Consider the following 20,641-nt stretch of genomic DNA (forward strand, 5'->3'; position numbering starts at 1 on the left):
GATTTTTGGTCATGATCGACTTTGTGATCTGCCCATGGCATGCATAGGCCTACAATGATAATTAACCTTCTGGGTTTGGGACACCATAAATAGGATGTTTTAATTTCTTGGATTAGTTTCAATATGATGTTTAGTTAATATTGCATTTAATTAATTACTTTTTGCAATCAATATATTAATCATGATAAAAATGTCTTATCAACAAGTATAATTAGTTCTTTGTTCATACATGCATGTCATGACCATGACCGTTATTGATGATCATACAAAGAGGATAAAAAAAGGTATTGAAGTTCACATTCAACTGTCATGCCCAGTATATGTCAATTATCAAGACACCCACATACATGTTCCAAATTTACCAAAAGAAAGAAGGAATTGAAAGAGAAATAAAAGAATTATGATGAAGTAATTAAAATGTAATTTGTGGTTGTCACTCTAGCAAGAGGTTCAGACCGCTATATAACTAAATCAACGGACTTTAATTAGTGGGAATATAAACCCTAAAATAATTACTAAATAAATGTTAAATGATAATTAACATGATTTTAGATTTAGTGAGGAAACCTGGGATCTATCTCTTTTCCTTTTACCTGCCTAGCTACTATTCATCTATGAAAAAAGAAAATATTTCCATATACTATCTCAACAAGTAATTTAAACCTAAGTTCTTCAAACCTGCACTCATTGACCTAGTTGGTGATAATGGAACTCTGGCAATGGAAGGGAAACAAAGAACACCAAAAAGTAGCAGCTGCCATAAAATCCATCCCAAGTTTTTGTTACCCATTTCCTTTACTATCAAATTTATTATGAAATTCTTTTTGGGATTTGTTACAAAGCCATCATGCATGATCCAAACATATCCCTAGCTCCTATAGGATAAAGAATATTTTTGTACCAAGCTATATATGATGCTAGGCATCATTTGGTTTCTGACCTACTCCAACTCAAACTAGGTCTAACCATGCATAATCTTTATTAATTAATCCACATTTAAGACTACAAGATGATATGATCTTCACTCTCAACTGTCAATAATTGATTTTAAATGCCCGAATCTATTCTTTACAATTCAATGGGTCCACTGATTCATCACCTAGAGGGCTAAGAGGGGCTTCATAAATGAGTGAAACCTAGCCATACCTGTGCAGTCCATCACCATAGCAAGCTCACTAATTACATGTGTAATTAATGCCGCATCATCTGATCACATATATAGGAATGGTAATTTGGATTGGTGTTTCTAATTGTGTTGGGTCAATCAGCCTGATAAACTCGTTAAGGATCAATTTTAACATAACCTTTTTAATTAAACCAGTTAAACATTTTAATTGTGACATGGTCAATTTAAATAAGTTGATGACACATTATAACCATTTTGATGTACAGGTTGTATTGAGTTGACTCGACACGACACCGATCCACATAAAACTCGCTTACTTTAAAAAAATTAAAGAAAAAAAAAAACTAATATAGTATACAAGTCAAACAATTCACATGAGTTAAGTGGGTTGGTCCAAAATTAACTCATTTATTACATATGTTAATTATGTCGATTCGAATTGACATGAACCCAATGAAACAAAATTTTAACAAATTAATTTCGTGTTGAGTTCCTATTTAATTTGCAGGTCGTGTAAAAAATTGCAAGTTCTAGGCTCATAATTGGTGTATTTGCACTTCAACAATGCCATTGAGCCATATTTCTTGGTCGATAAATACTATATACATTTGCATTCACGCTTCTATGTGTACATTATTTGATGTTATAATAAAAATTACTATTAAGTTTTGAATAAATTATTATTAAATTTTAAATATAATGATAATTTTTAATATCACTTCACAAAAACTTAATGGTAATGTTTATTATTAGGAATCATTATTAAATTTTAAATTCAATAATAATTTTTATGATCAGTTACAAAAATAAAAAATATATACTTAATACATATATATATCAAATGAAAGGAGTGTTTGGATGAAGCCAAACCGTGTGAGCAACCAAGGCGTGTAGGGTGTACGAACTCGCGCCGGCCACTATGCCGCGACCATCATGATTTATGATCAAGGCCTGCCACCTCACCCATTTGGGCTCCACTTTACCTTGAATCTTGATGGGCATTGATCTTCCCTAGATTTGGACCATCAAAGAGGAATCAAAGGTCCTGATGGCAGCACTACTCGTTATCAAATCCTGCAAAGTTGTTCTTAGAGAATCTGAAAAGATTAATTTTACGGGTCCCACTTCCGGTGGACCCCGCCTCTAGTACGTGCCAGATGGGGGACCAACATTGGGGTGTGAGGTACGAGGAGAAGGAGAGACACGAGAGAGAAAGTATGCGTGTGTGGGAAAATAGGCGGCTGATCTGAAAGAAAAGGGAGAAGAAAGGTTGGCACGTGCGAAGGTAAGGTGGTTGACACGTGTGAGGATGGGTTTTGGGTTTGGCGGTGCAGCTGGTTTGTGGGGTTGCTGGGTTTGGACAGACACGGCGGATTCTTGGGTTCTGGGAAGCAGATTGCCCCCCTGCATGGAATGCCTAGAGGGTGCAGGGGATGCGGCTAGAAGGTGTGTTTTCGTGGGGACCAGTTCACACGTGTGAGAATCCATATTTTCTGCTTTGGGCTTACCAATTACCAACTGCTAATTAATCTGTCTCAACCATCTTTTACTCTAATCTTTGCAAATTAAATGCGTAGCAGGCTACTAAATAATAATATTTATTTTTAATATCATAGTATTAATTTGTATAAAAAGCATGCAACCATCTACTAAATAATAATAAAAAAATTTATTAGATAGGAGAAGTGGTTGTAAGTGCCTAAGTGGCGGCATGGATTAAGAGTGCGTTTAGAATTACGATTTTTCAAAAATAATCTGCGTTTTTAAAAAATATTGTAAAATTTAAGGTGTTTGGCATTGCGATTTAAAAAATACTTAATTTAAAATTAGAAAGAAAAAAAATTGCTATTTCTACAAACAGGTTATGAATGCTTTTTTTTTAAAACGAATTTAAACTAAAATCACGATTTTGCATAATAAATATTTGATATAAAAAATAAAAAAAAAATTTAACATGTTTTAACAAACGCATTTGTAATTTTAAAAAACAGCGATTTCAAAAATATAATTTCAAACGGACACTAAATCTAATAAAATTATTATTATGAAACTCATTGAAATGTACATATTTCGCTGCGAATATACCCTTCATTAACTACCGATTATATACGATGAGCCAAACAAAAAAGAAAAAAAAAAATTACAATGATTTTTCTCCAAAGGTGCACCATTGCCTGTTCAACGCGCTAGCTCATTTTTTATAATTTCCCGCATTACAAAAAATAAATAAATAAATAAATAAAGCAATTCGAAATAGTATGTCCGTGACTTACTTTTTTCCTTAAAAAAAATAAGACATTTAATTTTCACCCATTTAACAGTGTAAAATCTGATGGACAATTTCTCACGCATCAAAACTGGCGCTCATTTTTTAGGTTGAGTTTTGAGAAGTTTAATTAGTTATCAAAATTTCTGACTTATCAATTTAATTAGTTAATTCTCGACTTGTCAATCATATACTTAAAAAAATATTTAGGATATTACAATGTTTTAATTCACAATTGATAAAATAATTAAGAAAAATTAATAAGCAAGATTTTTGGCTTAATTATTTCACAAATTATAGGCTGCCATATCAATTTGTAAATGACATTGTAATATTAGCTGTAGTACCTCTAGCACCATTCTACACTCCTAATAATTTTACCAGTTACAAACTGTTACATCAATTTATAAACTGTTATAGTGATAAAAATTATAATACCCAAAACTATTATCAATTGGACCGTTTTTTGAACCTTTTTTTTTTTTTACAGCACCTCGGTCGCGATAAGATTTCCTAAATCATTATTATGTTAATGTGTGGTTAGGATTGTTTTGTAATAATTAATGTGGAGGCATGGGAGTGGAGAGTGAGCAGTGAGCAGGTGAGCATTAGAATTGTGTATCCTAGAGGCTGCTATAAAGAATGTAGCTGTTAGAGTAACTGTTAGTTCTGGCTTTATGCAACTGGTGAATGAGCTACCTATTTTTGCACAAAGTAGCAGAAGATCATCTGCCCCTCCTTCCCTTACATGTATTTATGTTTTTTTTTTTTTTTTTTAAAGTCATAAATAAGGACCACAGGAAAGATATTATTATAATAGATCTCAATCTGAACTGAGATTTGCTTTCAATTTCATTCTCTCACTCTTCGTGTTTTTACCTTTCTGCCCCTACCCACCAGACCCAGATGGACCATTTTGCCCCCCACCACCACCCACCCTATTCTTGTTGACGTGGCATGTGGGGGCAAAACAGATGCATACATAGTACGTGTTTTTACAGTAAGATTTATAGGAAGGACATGATGAGCAGCATGCAAATGTTGGGGATAAATCTGGGCCGTCCAAAGAGGACAAAATCTGAGTACGAAAATCTGAGGACAAAAGCCAGTGTCTATGGCATTTATGTACACATTGGTTTTTTGATTCAGGAAGAGGTCGCTGTCATTGATTAGTTGTGTTTGTACTGCACACAAACAATACAAAACAGAGACTCAGACATCAAAGCGAGATATGTCTCAATGTCTGTGAGGTGTCTGGGTGAAGGATAGATCACAACCCACCCTGCAATAGTGCAATATGAAATTTGGACTTTTTATTATTATTATTATTATTTTTATGAGATTCAACTTGCCACTCCTGTGCCATATATTTGACATTTACCTTCTTTCTTTCTTTTCTTTTTTTCCTGCTTTTGTTCTCTTCTGCTAGTGTGTTAAGAGTATATATAACAATTATAATGCTTACAGGAATTACTATTGGGTGGTGGTGACTAGTGTTTGCATATCAGGTCGTGTCGAGATATGGATATAAGATATATAAGTAAACTATAATATATTTAACTTATTTAATTAAACATGTCAGACATCTTAACCTTAATTCATTAATTTTATGTTAAGTTCATTTCGTGTTTGTGAGTTTTGTCAAAAATTGCAAGCCTTAGTGTCACAAGTTGGATTTCGGCCGTGTCGAGATATATGTATAAAATTATGTAAGTAAACTCTTACTTGATCCATTTAATTAAACGGATCAAAGTCCGCTAATTCTGTATTGAATTCGTGTCGAATTGATGGATTGTGTTGAAAATTGGCACCCCAATTTGTAGGCTACTACTATTTGCTGTATTGGTTGCGGTAGCATAATGCACCAATTAACCAAATAATATTCATATTTATTTCTACCAGCTCGTTAGTCAACTTTACAGATGTAGCAGAGCCGACAATCACCTGTTATGCTACTGGAATATAAACTCCTCAATCTAAAATGCCTAGAAGCTAGTTATCAAGCAACCAATCAATTTAGAGTAATAGAAGAAGAAATACTTTTTTTCTCTCTAGTTTTTGTAAGAGTAGTGTGACTTTTAAAATTACCATTAGATTTAGAATAAATTGTTATAAAATTTTGATCTAATGGTAAATTTAAAAGTCAAATCACCTTCACAAAAAACACAAAAATCTTCCTTCTAGTATTATTCATCATGGACCTATGGATGCTTTGTCAGCACTCTCTCAGTTATCTAGAGATCAAGTGATAAAAAAAAGTCAAACAATTGCCAGGTTGAGAATCAGAAAATGTTCCTTTCTTTGCTGTGGAGGGAACTTGTCCAAAAGAGCTCAGTGAAACATGATAATTGTTGTAGATACCCTTTTAGGCCCAAACGTAACTTCTTTTTTACTTTTGGCATAGAGTTAGGTTTCTCAAATTTCTCTCTTTTGGCATTCTCTGCTCGCCAAACGATTTCACTGGCATTTTTTTCCAATAATAAGACGAGTACAACCAATAACATTATGAACATTGGCAAAATGACTACATAAATTAACTACTCCATATAAAAATGCATATATATATATATATATATATAGAGAGAGAGAGAGAGAGAGAGAGAGAGAGAGAGAGTCCATATAAAAATGCATTTGAAAATATCGATTTTATAATTGATGTTTGAAGAAATTACTACACATTACAATACAAAATTTGGGTACAGCCTACCCTCAGCTTTTTACACATCTAGTTCACTATCTGCAAATGCTACCGTTTCAGGGAGGACAAATGATGCGCATAGCATATATTTTCCTGGCGCAACAAGGCGTACTCTTCGCATTTCTACATCAACTGCCATCTCTTTCAAAGCAATTCTTATCCGCTGCATTAAAATTATTACAGAAAAGGATGAGGAAAGATATATTGCAAGATTAATACTATTTAGTAGACTACTGTAGGATTGCCATAAAATTAGGATAATGTGGCAGTGAAGATCAGCCCTTTGTTCCTTCTTTTTCTTTTTCTTTTTAACAAATGCTGATCTAATGACTGATTTTGATTGTCGTATAACATCCTACTAAATAGACTTACTCATATTTCAAAGAAACAGCCTGGATTTTGTTCAATTAGCCAAGCAAATAACACATGCATGCTGTATGAAATTTCAGAACAGACCTCATGAAAGTCAAACTCTGGATCTTGAGCTTTAGAGAATCCATAAACATGGATCATTGGGAAAGTGAAATCTCCATTCTTCGGTCTATCTCTGAATATTCCCCTGAATGCATCTGTTCATTGAGGCAAAAACATTCACACACAAAGAGGATGAATCAAATATTTTACAACAGAATTGGTCCAAAATACTAACTTGATAAACTTAATAGATTTCAACTCCGCTGATCATTTTTATAGACTGCACAATAGCACTAGTAATTCCCCAATCAAATGACCATTTACAATATGATATTTACTCATAAAAGGAAAAAAGAATGAGATGAAGTTCGTTCATAAAATTAGCGTACCTAGATACTCTGCAGCATCATTTGGCAAATTCATAACCACTTGTGTGATGCGCTTAGCTTTCTCACTTGCAAATATGGCCTGGATGAACCTCCTCCCATCCATGTTAAAGACCTGGGAAGAGAAACAAGGTCCATAAGAAGAAGCATACAACACCATTCATAAGAAAACTAATACTGTAAAACGCCTGGGCAATGTATCTCTGTATTAATGCCACATAAATGGGTATGAATTAAAGCGAAAGATCTTGCGGGATACATTTTGCAAATAGGTTTATTCATCCTTTTGACTTTATCAACTGTTCAAGAAACCTTCAAGAATATATTCTTTTTGCCCCTACTAGATAGGTGGCTTATCTTGTATACTTACTGTATATATAAGACGCCGTATGCTTTTAATGATATCTCAATTATTTATCAAAAGAAGAAGCCTCCAAGAATATCTCTGACAAATGAATCTTCTCTTATTCATGCTTACTAAGAGAGATGCTTAACAATCCAATGAGTAGAAACCAATGAGCTTTAGCTTAAATGGTACTTTCTCCTTTGTAGCAAGGTGGACGGTGAGGTTGTGGGTTCAAATCCCAAAGGTGCATGTGTAACTTACTATTAAAAAAAAAAATCCTGTGTCATACTGAGTGTCTAACTTATCAATATTCTGAGAGGAATTATTCTCATCTGCCCACACTGTCTTGATTATTTACATACCACAAAGAAATCCTCCTCCCCCCTCTCCCGCCCTATACAGTCAAACTAGAAGAGAAAAGCAACTGCCACTAAATACTAATACGGCAACAAGTCAGTCACATACCTCAAGTTTCTTCTCAACTTTGTTGAGCACACAATTCCTTTCTAAATATTCAACCGCATATGGGTTCAGATCATTAGCATAAACACGTTTTACTATCTTTGCAGCCGATACAGCTAGTGGACCAACCCCAGAGAAAACATCGCCTGTCAATTGAATAAAAGACAACCATACACAGGTAAGCACGATGGTTTTATGACAGCATCGGAGACAGAAAAAGTATGTGGAAAGTTCGAAACAAGGTAAGATCACCTAACATAAAAACTAAAAAGCTAGCTCTATCGGCACTTGGCTTTAGCTTCATGAACCTCTTATCATGCATTCATAAATTTACACGGGCTCATGACAAGTGCAAGAAGCAGAAGTGTTTTACCAAGACTTAAACACAAACAATGCCAATTAATGACCACTACTCCAAAACAAAACCTGAAAGTGAAGGCAATTTTTTTTTTTTAAAAAAAAGATTCTTCTCTTTTTATTCTATAGCACTAATAGTAATACGCACTCATGTACTCCTGCTTCACCATATGCTGATTTTTTTTCTTCTTTTGTTTCTTTCCTGTAATTTGAGAAAGCTTATGGGAATCCTCCTTACTCTAACCTAATGGTCATACATGACAGCAAAAAACAGAAGTGATAGCCACACAACCTCAAGCAAAATCTACAAACATAATGCAAGAAACACAGATAGTCATTTTAGAAGGCTCAGGTAGTGGAGTGCAACAACAATATGCAGGACTATTATCTCCCGTGATGCCAAGTATGGCTATTGATCTGTTTGCTTATTGACAAGAAAAACATGATCATTACGAGACTAATAAAATCTGGAAGTCTATTCTACTCATGTGAATAAATTGTAAGAGAAGATATAGTCAGACTTTTGAACAGATCAAACTCGTGTTGATTTCAATTAAATCTTTACTCTTGAAAACTTTGCATGATTTGACGTCTGTGCCAGGTAATGTTTATTTCACTTCTTAACTAGAATTTGGTTGATCTTTTAACTTTCAGATTGCATTTCTTTAGGAGTTGCTTTAGTATATTTCCTGTGAACTAGAGCATTCTCCTTTATTTTATAAAATATTATTTACTTATCCAGAAAACAGAAAAAAAAAAAGAAAAAAAAAAAAAAGAAGGGGCCAAGACACAAACATACAAACAACATCATGGTGAGTAAAGCCATTCAGAAGCCTTTGTCTTTCGGTAGCAAGCCTTGAATTCCAATACCTGCATAAAAGAGAAAAACCATCCAGAAGCCACTGTTATTCAGTTGCTGCCTTAATTCTTTTCCTTTCTGTAAATCCTTATAGTAAGCTTGACAAAACAATTTTTTTTATAAGTAATCAAGATGTATATAAAAAACATAAGAAATCCTTAGGAACACAAGAAGTATACAAGAGAAAGCATCTAGCTAGAAGGAGAAAAAAGATCAAGGAAATCATGAAAATTAAGCACAAAAGGGGATACAAAAGCTGCTCTCCTTGATAAAAACGAATCATAGGGATTATTCTAGAAAACAGAATATCAAATTTATTCCCACCCAATAGATAGAATGTCAAACCAGGCTATAGCATATTGAGCGTGTTGTGTATCCAAAGACATAATAATAGACTAGATTTTTATTTCCCTATTTTTCTATCCAAAGGCATAAGACTTTTACAAAGTCAAAGACCTTCATCTGACTCCAATAGAAATTAACTGAAGCAAACAGAAAAAAGCAACCACCTTATGGTGTTAAACTCACATAATCTGTCTAGTTGATGACTATTTTCCTTAGTCAGAATATCACATCCTAATTCCAAATGCCAAAACAATTTTTTCAGTTTTCTCTTTTTTTCTTGTTGGATGAGAAGGGTTGTATAGCTCGAATACACAAAAAGGCAAGTATTTCTTTTTGTTTGTCTTCATGATATTATCATTACTGAAATCAAACTACCCAATAAGTCAAACTTGAACAGAGTTGAAACCAACTCTAGCTATGAACTTCCAATATAACCAATAAGGAGCAACTCCTACATTCATGTATACCATGCCACTCAATTCCCTGGCTACAATATCATGATTCCAACTATTTTATCCAATGCCTATGATCAATGGCCAGACACTACCAGGAGAAGGAACTACTGAGTGTTTCTTGTAAGTTTCACTCAAGGTCAATAGTGCTAAGCGTGAACTGTGTATCTAACTCACATGCCCAAATTAACTTGTGATCAACAAATGCATGAGCTAGAAAGATTTAATACTGGCTGCCATTATTCTCTTGAGGCAACCTTTTAGATAGAAGGTGAAGATGGATTTTATTGTTCAAATTAATAGATATAGTTATTTATGAATTGCTAATTCACCCTAAGAGGTCAATCGAAGGCTGTAACAATTTTATGGTTGGAAACTTACTGTATCTTGTATTTCCAAAATATTACCTTTAGGCCTTATTGCTTCCAAATAAATGCAGCTAAAAATCGATTTTAAGGCTATAAGAAGTTTTTTTCTGGATTACAATCACACAAAATGTGTGTCAGAATTGATTGAAGATTCATAGGTGTCCAGAAAAGAAACCTAAAGGGAAGAAAAAAAAATGGAGATGCAACTCAATATTCAATCAGAGTTTGGCACATCCGAAATGTATACTGCTGCACTAGAACTTTGCAAGGGTAGGCTTGCAGCTTTACCAGAAGCAAATAATTTGAATCATAGCATGACATTGGCAAGCATTCACCAACTTTAATGGACTTCTCCCATAAAGCTTGCAGTCAAAGGGAAACATACACTGTTGTTAAATCAACATGAAATCGCATTCCATTCTCAACTACTGTTGTCACAAGAGAGTGGTTTCCATCTAAAACTTCCAGCTGCATTGTTCTGTAGTCATTATGAATGGCTTCAATCTTGTTGACAACTGTCTGTATCTTTGGCTTATTTTTGTCCAGAACAACCTGAAAACGAAAACAGCCTTCTTCTGTGAAGTGACAGTAAATTCACTTCTCGTTTCTTTTCTTTCCTTTTCTTTTATTTATTTATTTATTTTTTTTTAAATGATAGATATAAAATCACTTTTTAATTGTCAAAATAGTAAAACAGAAATTCCCAAAAAAAGCACCTTTGCTATAAGATTCTTGTACGGTAGATGTTCTTCCTTCAGGTTCAGGTGAATAATATGCCCAACTGTTTCAAAAGCTGATGGAACTATTATACCCTTTGGTAGCAAGCCCTCCAATATCTGCAAGAACATACAGGACCTGAATATCCATTGATTCTGCAAACTTTCAGCAATTTCAGTGTGGCAAATCCCCATAATATATGAATACTAATACCTAATCAACAGTCTATGCCCTAAACAAGAGAGTGAGCTTAAAAAGATACAGAGGCCACCTATCTAGATGTGTGATAAGGCTCTACTATTCAGAGAAATATGTGAAACAATGTATATGGCCATATGGGTCTACTACTAAAATGGGGAGACATGTCAACCTGCATTCTTGTGCATAAAAAGGTCAAGTGACAATCAGAATATTAATTTTACGTATTATTTGTGTACTGTCATTTCCAATAAAGCAGTTAAGAAAAATTATCTGTGAATACTTCAGGTAAATGAAGGCCTCTTCTCTCCATCTATCATCTCATATGTCAAAGAACAAAGTAAAGTGTCCAGTTCTTGGTCTTCAAATGCTTCACATCTAGAAGGTTCAGAGCATAGTTTACTTAACGATGTCACCTAGCCAGTAATCATAGTTGTTGGATGCCCTTTGTGTCATTTACCTCATTCATCTGCCAGTAATCATAAAACAATGTCAGCGTGCATCTAACAAGCTCAAAAGCTGATTCTGTACTTTCCTCCATATCTTCTTTCAATACAGCCTGATAATTCGATGAGAATATTAATTAAATAGATGAAAAAAGCAGCTTGCGTACAAACCCTTCCATAAAAACAAGAATATATGAGATGTTCATCCGAAACAAGGTAAGATGTTTGTGCAGAACATGGATTTCCATAGAAAAATAAACCAGAGAGATTAAAATAAGTTGATAAATAAATAAGAAAGGAAACAAGCTATATAAGAAGGAAAGGGCCACTGTCTCCATACCTAAGGTCACAAGGACTAAGACAAGTTTGTAACTTGAGACTAACACTTCCGATTGGGTACAGTGGCTGCTTTGAAAATAAGGTAGATTTGAGAAAGTGGTAGCCTCATAGCCGAGCAAACTCAATCATTAAGAAGTGAAAGGAGAAGGAGAAGGAGAAGAACAAGAACAAGAGGATTTCTAATGCGAATTTTAGCAAAGAAGGTAGACATGTATCTTCCATCATAGCACCATGCTATGGAAACTTGACAAGTTAACCTTGATGGATACCATGCTACTGGTGACTTTAGCAAAGAAAGTCGACACATAAGTTCCACCATAGTGGCACACTATGGAAATAATGTTTGAACAAACCCAAACATTGATTGCAGTACAATATAAGTGCACTAACAGAGCTGCATGATATGCACTGGTTGTGAAGATCAACTACCCCAACCACAGTTAAGCTTGGTGCCCATAGCCAAAATTGGTAACCAAGATAATGAAGAAACCTCACTACACTTCCCGAGAGCTCACCAATCAGGACTAGAAATGTGACGTGCCAAAGCCTAGATAAATAGCTCTCCCTCATGTCAAAAGGGTGCCCTGGGGGGCGGAGGGGCTCAAGTTCTACCAAGAAACCTACACTTCCACTCGTTATCAAAATACCATGAGATATCTTTGGCAAATATGACACTAATGGTTGTACCATGGCAATTTGAAACTCCGACCATTTAGATAGTGTCAAAAATCTTGGGATGCCATCATTTACACTTAAAATGCCTGACTAGTATTAATAAATGAAGGCTTAGAGTTGCAATAAAAATGAAGACGTTGCTTGAGGCTCAGGAACCTAGAGAGAGAACTCTCCAGGTGCAAGAAGTATTATTATAAGCAGACACATTTAGTTATGCCTTGATATCAAATTTTGCCTTCTCATTACATAAGCAGCCTGCCTAAACTCAAGGTCATGAAATGCACCACGACATATTTAGTTACTCTAGGTAGCCAAAAATGTTGTCTTAGCAATGTGCAACCAATGCCGTAACAGATGCTATACAAGATCATCAACAAATCTTATATTAAGAGCTGTAAAGAGCCTGTACCAATCAAGACGCAAATATAATATCTAAAACCAGGAAACACTATCGATAGTCGATACCAATCCATACAGCACAAAGCAAAGAAAAATCTCAGAAAAATCTTCCAATGAACTCACAGAGTATCAAAGTGTTGGGAACAGCCTTTTAACCTTGATTGCCTCTGGCAAGTCCTCCACGTCCCTCGCCGCATACCGCTCGTCCAAAAGCAACAACCTCGTCGAACCCTTCCACTTCCTCGTCTTCCCCTTAAACTCATCCCCCAACAAACCCTTCAATTCCTCCCCTTCCTCCTCTCCCTCCACAACCTCCACCAAAGCAGTCTCATTCTTCCCAATTCCCTTATTGCCCCCACCCATCTTCTCCTCCTCCTCCCTCTTCTTCTTCCTATTCGGCCTCGAAATCCTCGCCAAATTCCTAAATTTCACATACCCCCTCGAATTAAACGTCCTGGCCAGCTTATCCCTGTACAACACCGGGCTCAAAACGTCGCCGTCGCCCTCCGCTTTTCCGTAAATTCTTCGTTCCAACGAGACTAGATTTCCTTCTTCTTCTTCTTCTTCAGTGCTTAAACCTTGGCCTTGGCGTCCTAATAGATCTATGACCTCCGGGTCGACCTCGTCGCCGGGGACTCGGGCAATGTTGCGAATGCGAGGCCAGTTCAAGAGGTGGCCTCGGAGTCGACTCTCGAGGGCAAAGCAGTCTTTTGCGGGGACACGAAGCGCCGCGAGGTCGAAGACCCGTGTGAAGCTTTGTTCGTCGATTATGTCATCTCGTTGCTCTTGTTGTTGATGTTCGGGTTGCGGTTTGGTTCCTTTGTGGAGGGAGGGTCCGTAAGAGAGGACCGGGTCATGAATTCGGGTTTGGGTTAGGGCTTGGGTGGTGGTGGAGCAGCAGAGAGAGACTGTGAGGGGGGGCAATTTGGGGAAGATGAGTTTTGGAGGGAGTGTGGTGAGGGGAAGAGAGTGAATTCTGAGGAAGAGCCTGGTGACGACCATGTTTGCTGTGAATGGCTTTTGGGATTGAAATGAAATGAAACGTTGCGGGTGTGACGGAGGGTTTATCCAGGGTTTAATTAAGGTGTGGCATCGTTAAAAATAGTTTGATTAACAATTTCAGTAAAGTTAATCGGGTTTATTAAGGGCCCGTTTGGGAGTTCGATTTCAATAAGTGCGATTTTAAAAATTGCGTTTTTAAAAATTACGTTTTTAAAATCGCTACTTTTTAAAATCGCACAAGCGTTTGGTAAAACATACTAAAAAGTACTTTTTTTATCAATTGAATGTTTGGATAACATTAGCATATAATTGCGGTTTCATGACCAAATTACCAATAAGGATGAACAAGACAGAGAAGATGAAGAAAAAAAAGAAAAAGAAAAGAAGGGTTTAAATATATTTTAGGTGGGTATTTTTGGTATTTTTTTTCATTCGCGTTCTAAAAAAGGTAACTATTGAGCCAAATATCTTTTCAATAGAAATCGTGATTTTGTTTTAAATTCGCACTTTTTCAAATAAGCACCCTCTAATCAACTTATGAAAATCGCAGATTTTTTTGCGATTTTAAAATTTGCGTTTTTAAAATCGCAATCCCAAACACCCTAAAGTTGCGATTTTGTTTAAAATCGCAGATTATTTTTTTAAAAACGCACTCCCAAACGCACCCTAAGGAAAATTCATGTCCTTTTTGTATTATCTTAAAATTTATGTCCTTTTTATTCAGTAATTATTTATCACAAAACGGTAATATCTCATGAATCTATTAATAGTCCCTAATCATCGTACACCACAAACATTTTTAGAAACATATTTATACACTTCCATTTCTTGAAATTGTAACATGCATAAATCAAAAATAAAAAATAAATAAATAAATTAAAAAAATCGATTATGCTTTATTACGCTTGCCATATCACCAACTCAAAAATGATTTACACGTCCTTCCATGATGACCTTCTGCTTATACTTCTCAAAGGCAATCCCTGAAAACTCCTTCCCATCTTGTGGAGATACGTATCTGGTGCTCCGAGGAACCAAGTAAAACCACGTTGAAGTACAAAAAATAGCAACAATCTTGCCCCAAAAAACCAAAACCAAAAGACAAATAACAAGCAAACAGTAATACTGCCCGCCATTAGAACCATAACCTCCATTTCCGTGCTTTTCGGCATTATCCTGCTGTCTCTGTTCAGGCCCTGCTGAATTTGATCTAAACGAGTCGCCTCTTCTGGGCAAAGAACGCGAAGGGCCCGTTGAAGTGAAGGGTGCAGAATGACAACGGGAATTAACTCTGAGTTTTTCATCATCGGACAAATTATTTTGTTTATTCGACGCCAGGTATTCCTTCATCGAGTTCGATGTCTCTAACCGTAAAGAGCTGCTTTGTCCAAGATTTCTTTCACTGCTCCTCTTCCTCTTCGCCCGCCGCTGAAGACAATGTATGGATTAATATCAGTTTCACAAATAGCAGGAAAGAAGATTACAACAAAACGTATGGAATGGGATTGGCAAGGAAATAAATTAAGTATATATCTATATATGTGTGTGTGTGTGTGTGTGTGTATCAAGCAGTTGGTATCACACAACGTATTGATCAATCAACTAAATCCAAACGAAGAAAGAAATAATATAATAAATCAACTAGTCTAAGTCAAGCTAACATCAAATTAGCGTACAAAACTTGTATTTCAGTTTGAAAATTGATTACATAATGATCAATTAGTTTCGAAAAACAAACAGAAAGCGAACATTTCTGTGGTCAAGTGTATATTATGGATTATGGGTCTTCTCTTTTATGCAAAGTGGAAAGTCTGAAAACAACAATATAATCAAGAAAGCGCAGAAACAGAGAGAATAAAAATTCATAAACAGAGTAAATCATGATCACCCAAAAATCAAAACAATAAATAAACAGAGAAAAGATTACAATCAAATTACTAACCAAGGACGTCCTTGGCAAAACCGCTTTCAAAACCCTCAATAGCTTGCAGATAGCGCTTTTCTCTCTCCGGCCACCGTCGCCTTCTTCTTTATTTATAACCGGTGCCAAATCCGACGGCAATATCTTCGGGAACACCATGCCCTCCTTCCCTCCCACATGAGCGGAGTAAGTGAAAGCCGGTTTGCTCGATCCGTCCGGACACGGCAACCTTTTAACCAGACCGTCCATGGTGGCCGGTCTAAAGCACAGAAAGAGCCCACTCTTTCTGTTCATTTTGCGATTCTTGTACTCGCTATTCTTTTTGTTCTTGTTTTTTAATCTGGCGTTGTTGGATTCCATGAGGGTATGGATTCGAATGAACTGGGGTGGTTGTGGTGGTGGTGGTGGTGGTGGTTGCGAGGATTCAGAGGGGTGTTTGTTTACCGAGAATGGTGGGTTTAAGGATCCTGAGAAAACGAGGAGGAAAAATGTCTTGCGCTTGTGTTTGCGTTGACGTCTGTGTTGAGTGTGCGATTTATATAATGGGAGGGGCGCTTGGTTTTCATCCAATGGCCGGCTATGCCGCGCTTCGTTTACCCTCTTGCTCCGTTTAAAAACTACCCCGGCAAAGTGTTCTAAAAAATAATTATTTAAAGGGTGGTGACTAACAGTGGGTACTGTTCTTCTATTGGAAAAGTGGATTTATGATTAGTAGCCATCCTCTAAAAACATTTTTCTTTTTTTATTAAAAAAAATTTGACAAATAATTTAAAACATTTTTAAAAGACCAACAACTTTTTTTATTCTTATATCAAATCAGAAACATTTAAAATAAATAAATAACAAAAAAAATATGATCTATAGAGCGTTAACAATCAAAATTCTTATATTTGTTATTGTACGGATAGATGGAAACATGTTAATTATAGTAATATTATGGGATAATTTCATGTAAGACTTTTGAACTATCACGCGTTTTGAGAAAACTCTCACAAATTTTAAAAACTCTCAGTTTCACCCCTTGAACTTTCAATTTGATACACTTGACTTTTCGTCAATTTTTTCCATTAAACTCCAACGGAAACTACTAAAAAAACCAAATTACTTTTCAATTTTTGTTTTTGTCTTTAAATTTTCAATTTGAAATTAGGGGTAAATTTAAAATTTTATAAAAATTTCAGAATGATAAAAGTCATTTCATCACTTTTAACATCTAAAAACTGACGGATTGATAGATTGTATCAAATTAAAAGTTCGGAAGGGTGAAATTGAAAAAATTTTAAATTTTCAAGGGTCTTTTCAAATCGCATAATAGGTTAGAAGTTCTTAGTGAAGTTTTTCCTAATATTATAACATCTTTAAAATACTCATGATATTTCTTATATGTAGATTCTATTATTTTATTGTTATTGTGCACAGTCAACCACGATATTTTTATTTTTTATTTTTTAATTTACTTATATATATGGTCAGGTGATATAGTTAACATTTGAAGAGCTTTCTATGGGTATTTTTGTTTTTTATTTTTCGGGGAAAACTATGTCATTTATCATCTTCATTTCCTATGGAAACAAAAGCTATGGTTGAAACCGAGATGGGGGTTAATTTTGTCATTTAATTGATGACCAAATTGGCTTGGACATACTTCAATTGACCATTAGACTTTATCTTCGTCAATATCAAAGTCTTTGTAGTTCGTTTTATTATTTTGGACCAGTTTACAAACCATCGCACAGGTGTCAAGCTACGACCTAGAGAGATGCTATGGCTATCGACCGACTCCGTGTCTGTCGAATGAATCAAACCCCAGCTACACGTTGTGGAGCTTTCCCAATTTAATGCTGCTAGACGCGTATAAATATGACCATGGACACGACTAAAATTTAAGGGGAAAAAAAATAAAAAAATCTTGAGGGTTAATTTTTTTTATTAAATCACTGATTAATGTATGATTTACTATTAAATTGCTCCATCCATGTATGTCGATAGGGTTTGTAGTAAAATTTGTGACAAGTATACATAAGATCACATCAGACCCGATAAAATATATTGAACTAAGTATATACTAAAAATCACGTCAGACCCAATATGATAAATTGTGACAATTACTCCTCTAGTAATTGTTATTGCAATTATAGTTCAGTTAAAAGGAGGGTTTTCAAAAAAATAAAATAACTAAATTACAATTTTCACTAAGTTGATTATAAAAAAGGAGAGCCTATTCAATCCGAATATGGCGTAAGCGCTTACTTTTATAACCTTCGGTGAAAATTTGACAAGTCAACTAAAAATACCAAAGAAAATATAAATGAAAACGCTAAAGTAAGCCAAACTAACCTTGGTCCCCATTAACAAAAACCGTTTTCCAGTTCATTCTAAACCCAGGGAACTAATGCCTAAACCACAAAGTTTTCTTGAGGTTGGTTAACCCACTAAACATCTCCTGATACACATTGATGTCCATCATTTTGTCATGTTACACTGCAACATTTGTGCTTACAAAAACTTGAATGCAATTCGCTATGAGTTCTTCGCACTTATTACAGACCACATTGACCCATCTAGGCAGTGACGGAGGGAGGGGAGACCATGGTAGGCCATGCTCTCTCCCCATACCAAAATAAGGAAAAAAAAAAAAAAAGTTTTAATTTTAGTCATTTGGACTTCCAAAAATTTTTTTGCCCTATTTTAAAATTTTTTGGGTATATTCTTAATTTTTTTGGGCCATATTCATTAAGGTTTTTTTTTTTTTTCGGCTCTTACTTTCAAATGTCTACTTTTTTTGGCCTTTATGATAATCTTTAGTTCATAAAAAAAAAAAAAATAAAAATAAAAACAAAAACAAAAACAAAAATATTTTTTTTTAATAAAAAAAATCTGTCTGGCCCTCCCATAAAATTTCCTGGTTCAAACACGCTTGAACCATCCATGGATCCACCAATGGAGTAAAATCCCAAAACCAAGTTTCTCGCAAAGCTTCCAACCACAACCGAACTCATTTTGGACCCTTACAAAACACTAGTCTCGTAAGACCTCCGCAGCAATTTTTTTTTTTTTTTTTTCAAAATTAAAAATTGGATGTGTTGGGCCAGGTCCAAAATTGGCTTGTAGATTCCTTTTAAGGAATAAAAGACGTAATGAACAGTTGGATCCAGCCCAACAATCGGGGCTTGTTTTTAATTCAAAATTGGCCTCGTGTGATAAATACTCCAGTCTTGAACCAGCCGGTTTTAGCACTCGTGTTTTCGCATGCTGTGTTTATGAACCGCCTAATGGGGTTTATATGATCTCATAAACTGCAAGAGCAATACAGCCCAATAATCCACAAGCTCTTACATATCGAGCAATTATATGAAACAATTGTACTTTTATTTTAGTTTTTGGAAATGAATAAAGCTTTTTTTTCTTTTCTTTTTCCTTCTTTCTTTAAGTAATTTTCCTCTTAATCACTTAAAAAAAAAAGTGTTAACCACTTGAAATACGTATGCACCGGCAATAGTATACACACGAGCAGTTATAATTACCTAATAACCACTAAACGCATGGTGCATAACTACTTTTAAAGATGGTTAGAAATAACTACTAACAACTTATGACGAGTTGGTTAACGGTTTTAGGGGTAGGCAAAGGTTGTTAATAACCGCTAACCACTTACCCTTATATATTATACACAACCTTATTATTTTTTTAAAAATATATTTAAAATAAGCTCCAAAAAGAGGCTTAAGTAAGGCCAAAAACACCATCAATAGGCCTAAAAACTCGTACATAAAAAACGGTTATTAACCGCTGGTTTTTAGTTTTAATAACCACTAATTGCCGATTATAAAATAATTGCTAACTACCTAATCGAAGCGGTTGCGGTTATTAAAATATAATAATCACCTTAAGCGGTTGCGGTTAGAGTCAATAATCGCTAATCATAACAACTTGTATAAGCATAACATGGTATGAAAATCTTGTATGAAAAGTAGTATTATTCTAAAGAAAATTACATTATTTCGTCTTAGTTTGGATTGTCTATGTGTTATTTAAAAGATTACACTTTAATTGCCTAAAGTCTTAACTATATTTAATTTTGATTCATGAATTGAATGAGGTCGCATTATAATTACGAATATTGGCGCATAGGTAACCACTTTAAATGGAATGTCTAGATTCAAACTAGTGGCAAAGTTAAAAAATATTAAGATTATGTTTGGGTTGTTTGAATAATATAAAATTTTGAATAAAGTTAAAAACATTTTGAGTTGAGTTGAGTGTTAGTCATGTCAAATCAACTAAAAATGAGAAGAAAAAAAAATGGTCTAGAAAATTTGTGAAGAATTGTCTTCCCAAACAAGTCTTATGATTGTAGAGTTAGGAGTTCTATCAAAATCAATTGTAAAAAAAAAAAAAAAAAAAGGGTTCGAAATTGCTTTTTCAACAAAGAAGCATTTTATGTAAAAAGACAATAAGCTGCATCGAATCAATTCAATCATTGGCATTTTGCTTCTTTCAACTATACATTTGACGTTAATTAAAATAATCATTACTTGTATGTTACAATATAATATTTCTTTCAAACTAAAAATAAAAAATACACTCAAAACACATTAACAACCTTGAAGAAGATTATAAGTTAATCAAAACCCACTTTCGCTAGAATTATTTAAGGGAACAAGTTAGTTCTAATTTGCACAAGATGATACATATATTATATAGTAAAGCCTTGTATAAAAGTAAATGCTCGACTAGAGAAAAGCCATAAATAACATTCTAAACATTCACTTGCCTCGAGTTCTTAGAACATACCATGGGTATGAGTCATGAACTACAAGACAAAACTGAAAAGTTCACCAAATACTCAATCAACAAGATGGATT

At 34.7% G+C, this 20,641-nt stretch overlaps 2 protein-coding genes across 2 annotated transcripts; both read right to left on the reverse strand.

The window, feature by feature from the left end:
* Positions 1 to 6,022: 6,022 nt before the first annotated feature.
* On the reverse strand, positions 6,023 to 13,890 carry LOC132175456 (Met-10+ like family protein). Its single transcript, XM_059587408.2, has 9 exons — positions 13,010 to 13,890; positions 11,455 to 11,553; positions 10,796 to 10,915; positions 10,465 to 10,631; positions 8,855 to 8,925; positions 7,702 to 7,844; positions 6,894 to 7,005; positions 6,547 to 6,659; positions 6,023 to 6,253 (listed from the first exon to the last, which is right to left on the reverse strand). Exons 1-9 carry the CDS (start codon positions 13,853 to 13,855, stop codon positions 6,110 to 6,112), a joined length of 1,815 nt encoding a protein of 604 aa, XP_059443391.2. The 5' UTR covers positions 13,856 to 13,890; the 3' UTR covers positions 6,023 to 6,109.
* Positions 13,891 to 14,733: 843 nt separating this feature from the next.
* LOC132176638 (uncharacterized) lies at positions 14,734 to 16,151 on the reverse strand. The gene is made up of 2 exons (XM_059588901.2): positions 15,798 to 16,151; positions 14,734 to 15,283 (listed from the first exon to the last, which is right to left on the reverse strand). Exons 1-2 carry the CDS (start codon positions 16,134 to 16,136, stop codon positions 14,777 to 14,779), a joined length of 846 nt encoding a protein of 281 aa, XP_059444884.2. The 5' UTR covers positions 16,137 to 16,151; the 3' UTR covers positions 14,734 to 14,776.
* Between the last annotated feature and the right edge of the window lie 4,490 nt (positions 16,152 to 20,641).

Source organism: Corylus avellana, chromosome 3, assembly GCF_965113065.1.
Source record: "Corylus avellana chromosome 3, dhCorAvel1.hap1.2, whole genome shotgun sequence".
NCBI classification, from domain to species: domain Eukaryota; kingdom Viridiplantae; phylum Streptophyta; class Magnoliopsida; order Fagales; family Betulaceae; genus Corylus; species Corylus avellana.

What these genes read in the sequence shown, in the direction of transcription:
- LOC132176638 (XM_059588901.2), bottom strand. Translation starts at nt 16,136, where the DNA reads ATGGAATCCAACAACGCCAGATTAAAAAACAAGAACAAAAAGAATAGC. An exon ending in TTTTGCCAAGGACGTCCTTG is followed by an intron (nt 15,284 to 15,797) that starts GTTAGTAATTTG and finishes CATTGTCTTCAG; the next exon opens with CGGCGGGCGAAGAGGAAGAG.
- LOC132175456 (XM_059587408.2), bottom strand. Translation starts at nt 13,855, where the DNA reads ATGGTCGTCACCAGGCTCTTCCTCAGAATTCACTCTCTTCCCCTCACC. An exon ending in CATGTTGATTTAACAACAGT is followed by an intron (nt 8,926 to 10,464) that starts GTATGTTTCCCT and finishes TCTTTTATGCAG; the next exon opens with GTATTGGAATTCAAGGCTTG. An exon ending in TACTCACCATGATGTTGTTT is followed by an intron (nt 7,845 to 8,854) that starts GTATGTTTGTGT and finishes TTCAATTGACAG; the next exon opens with GCGATGTTTTCTCTGGGGTT.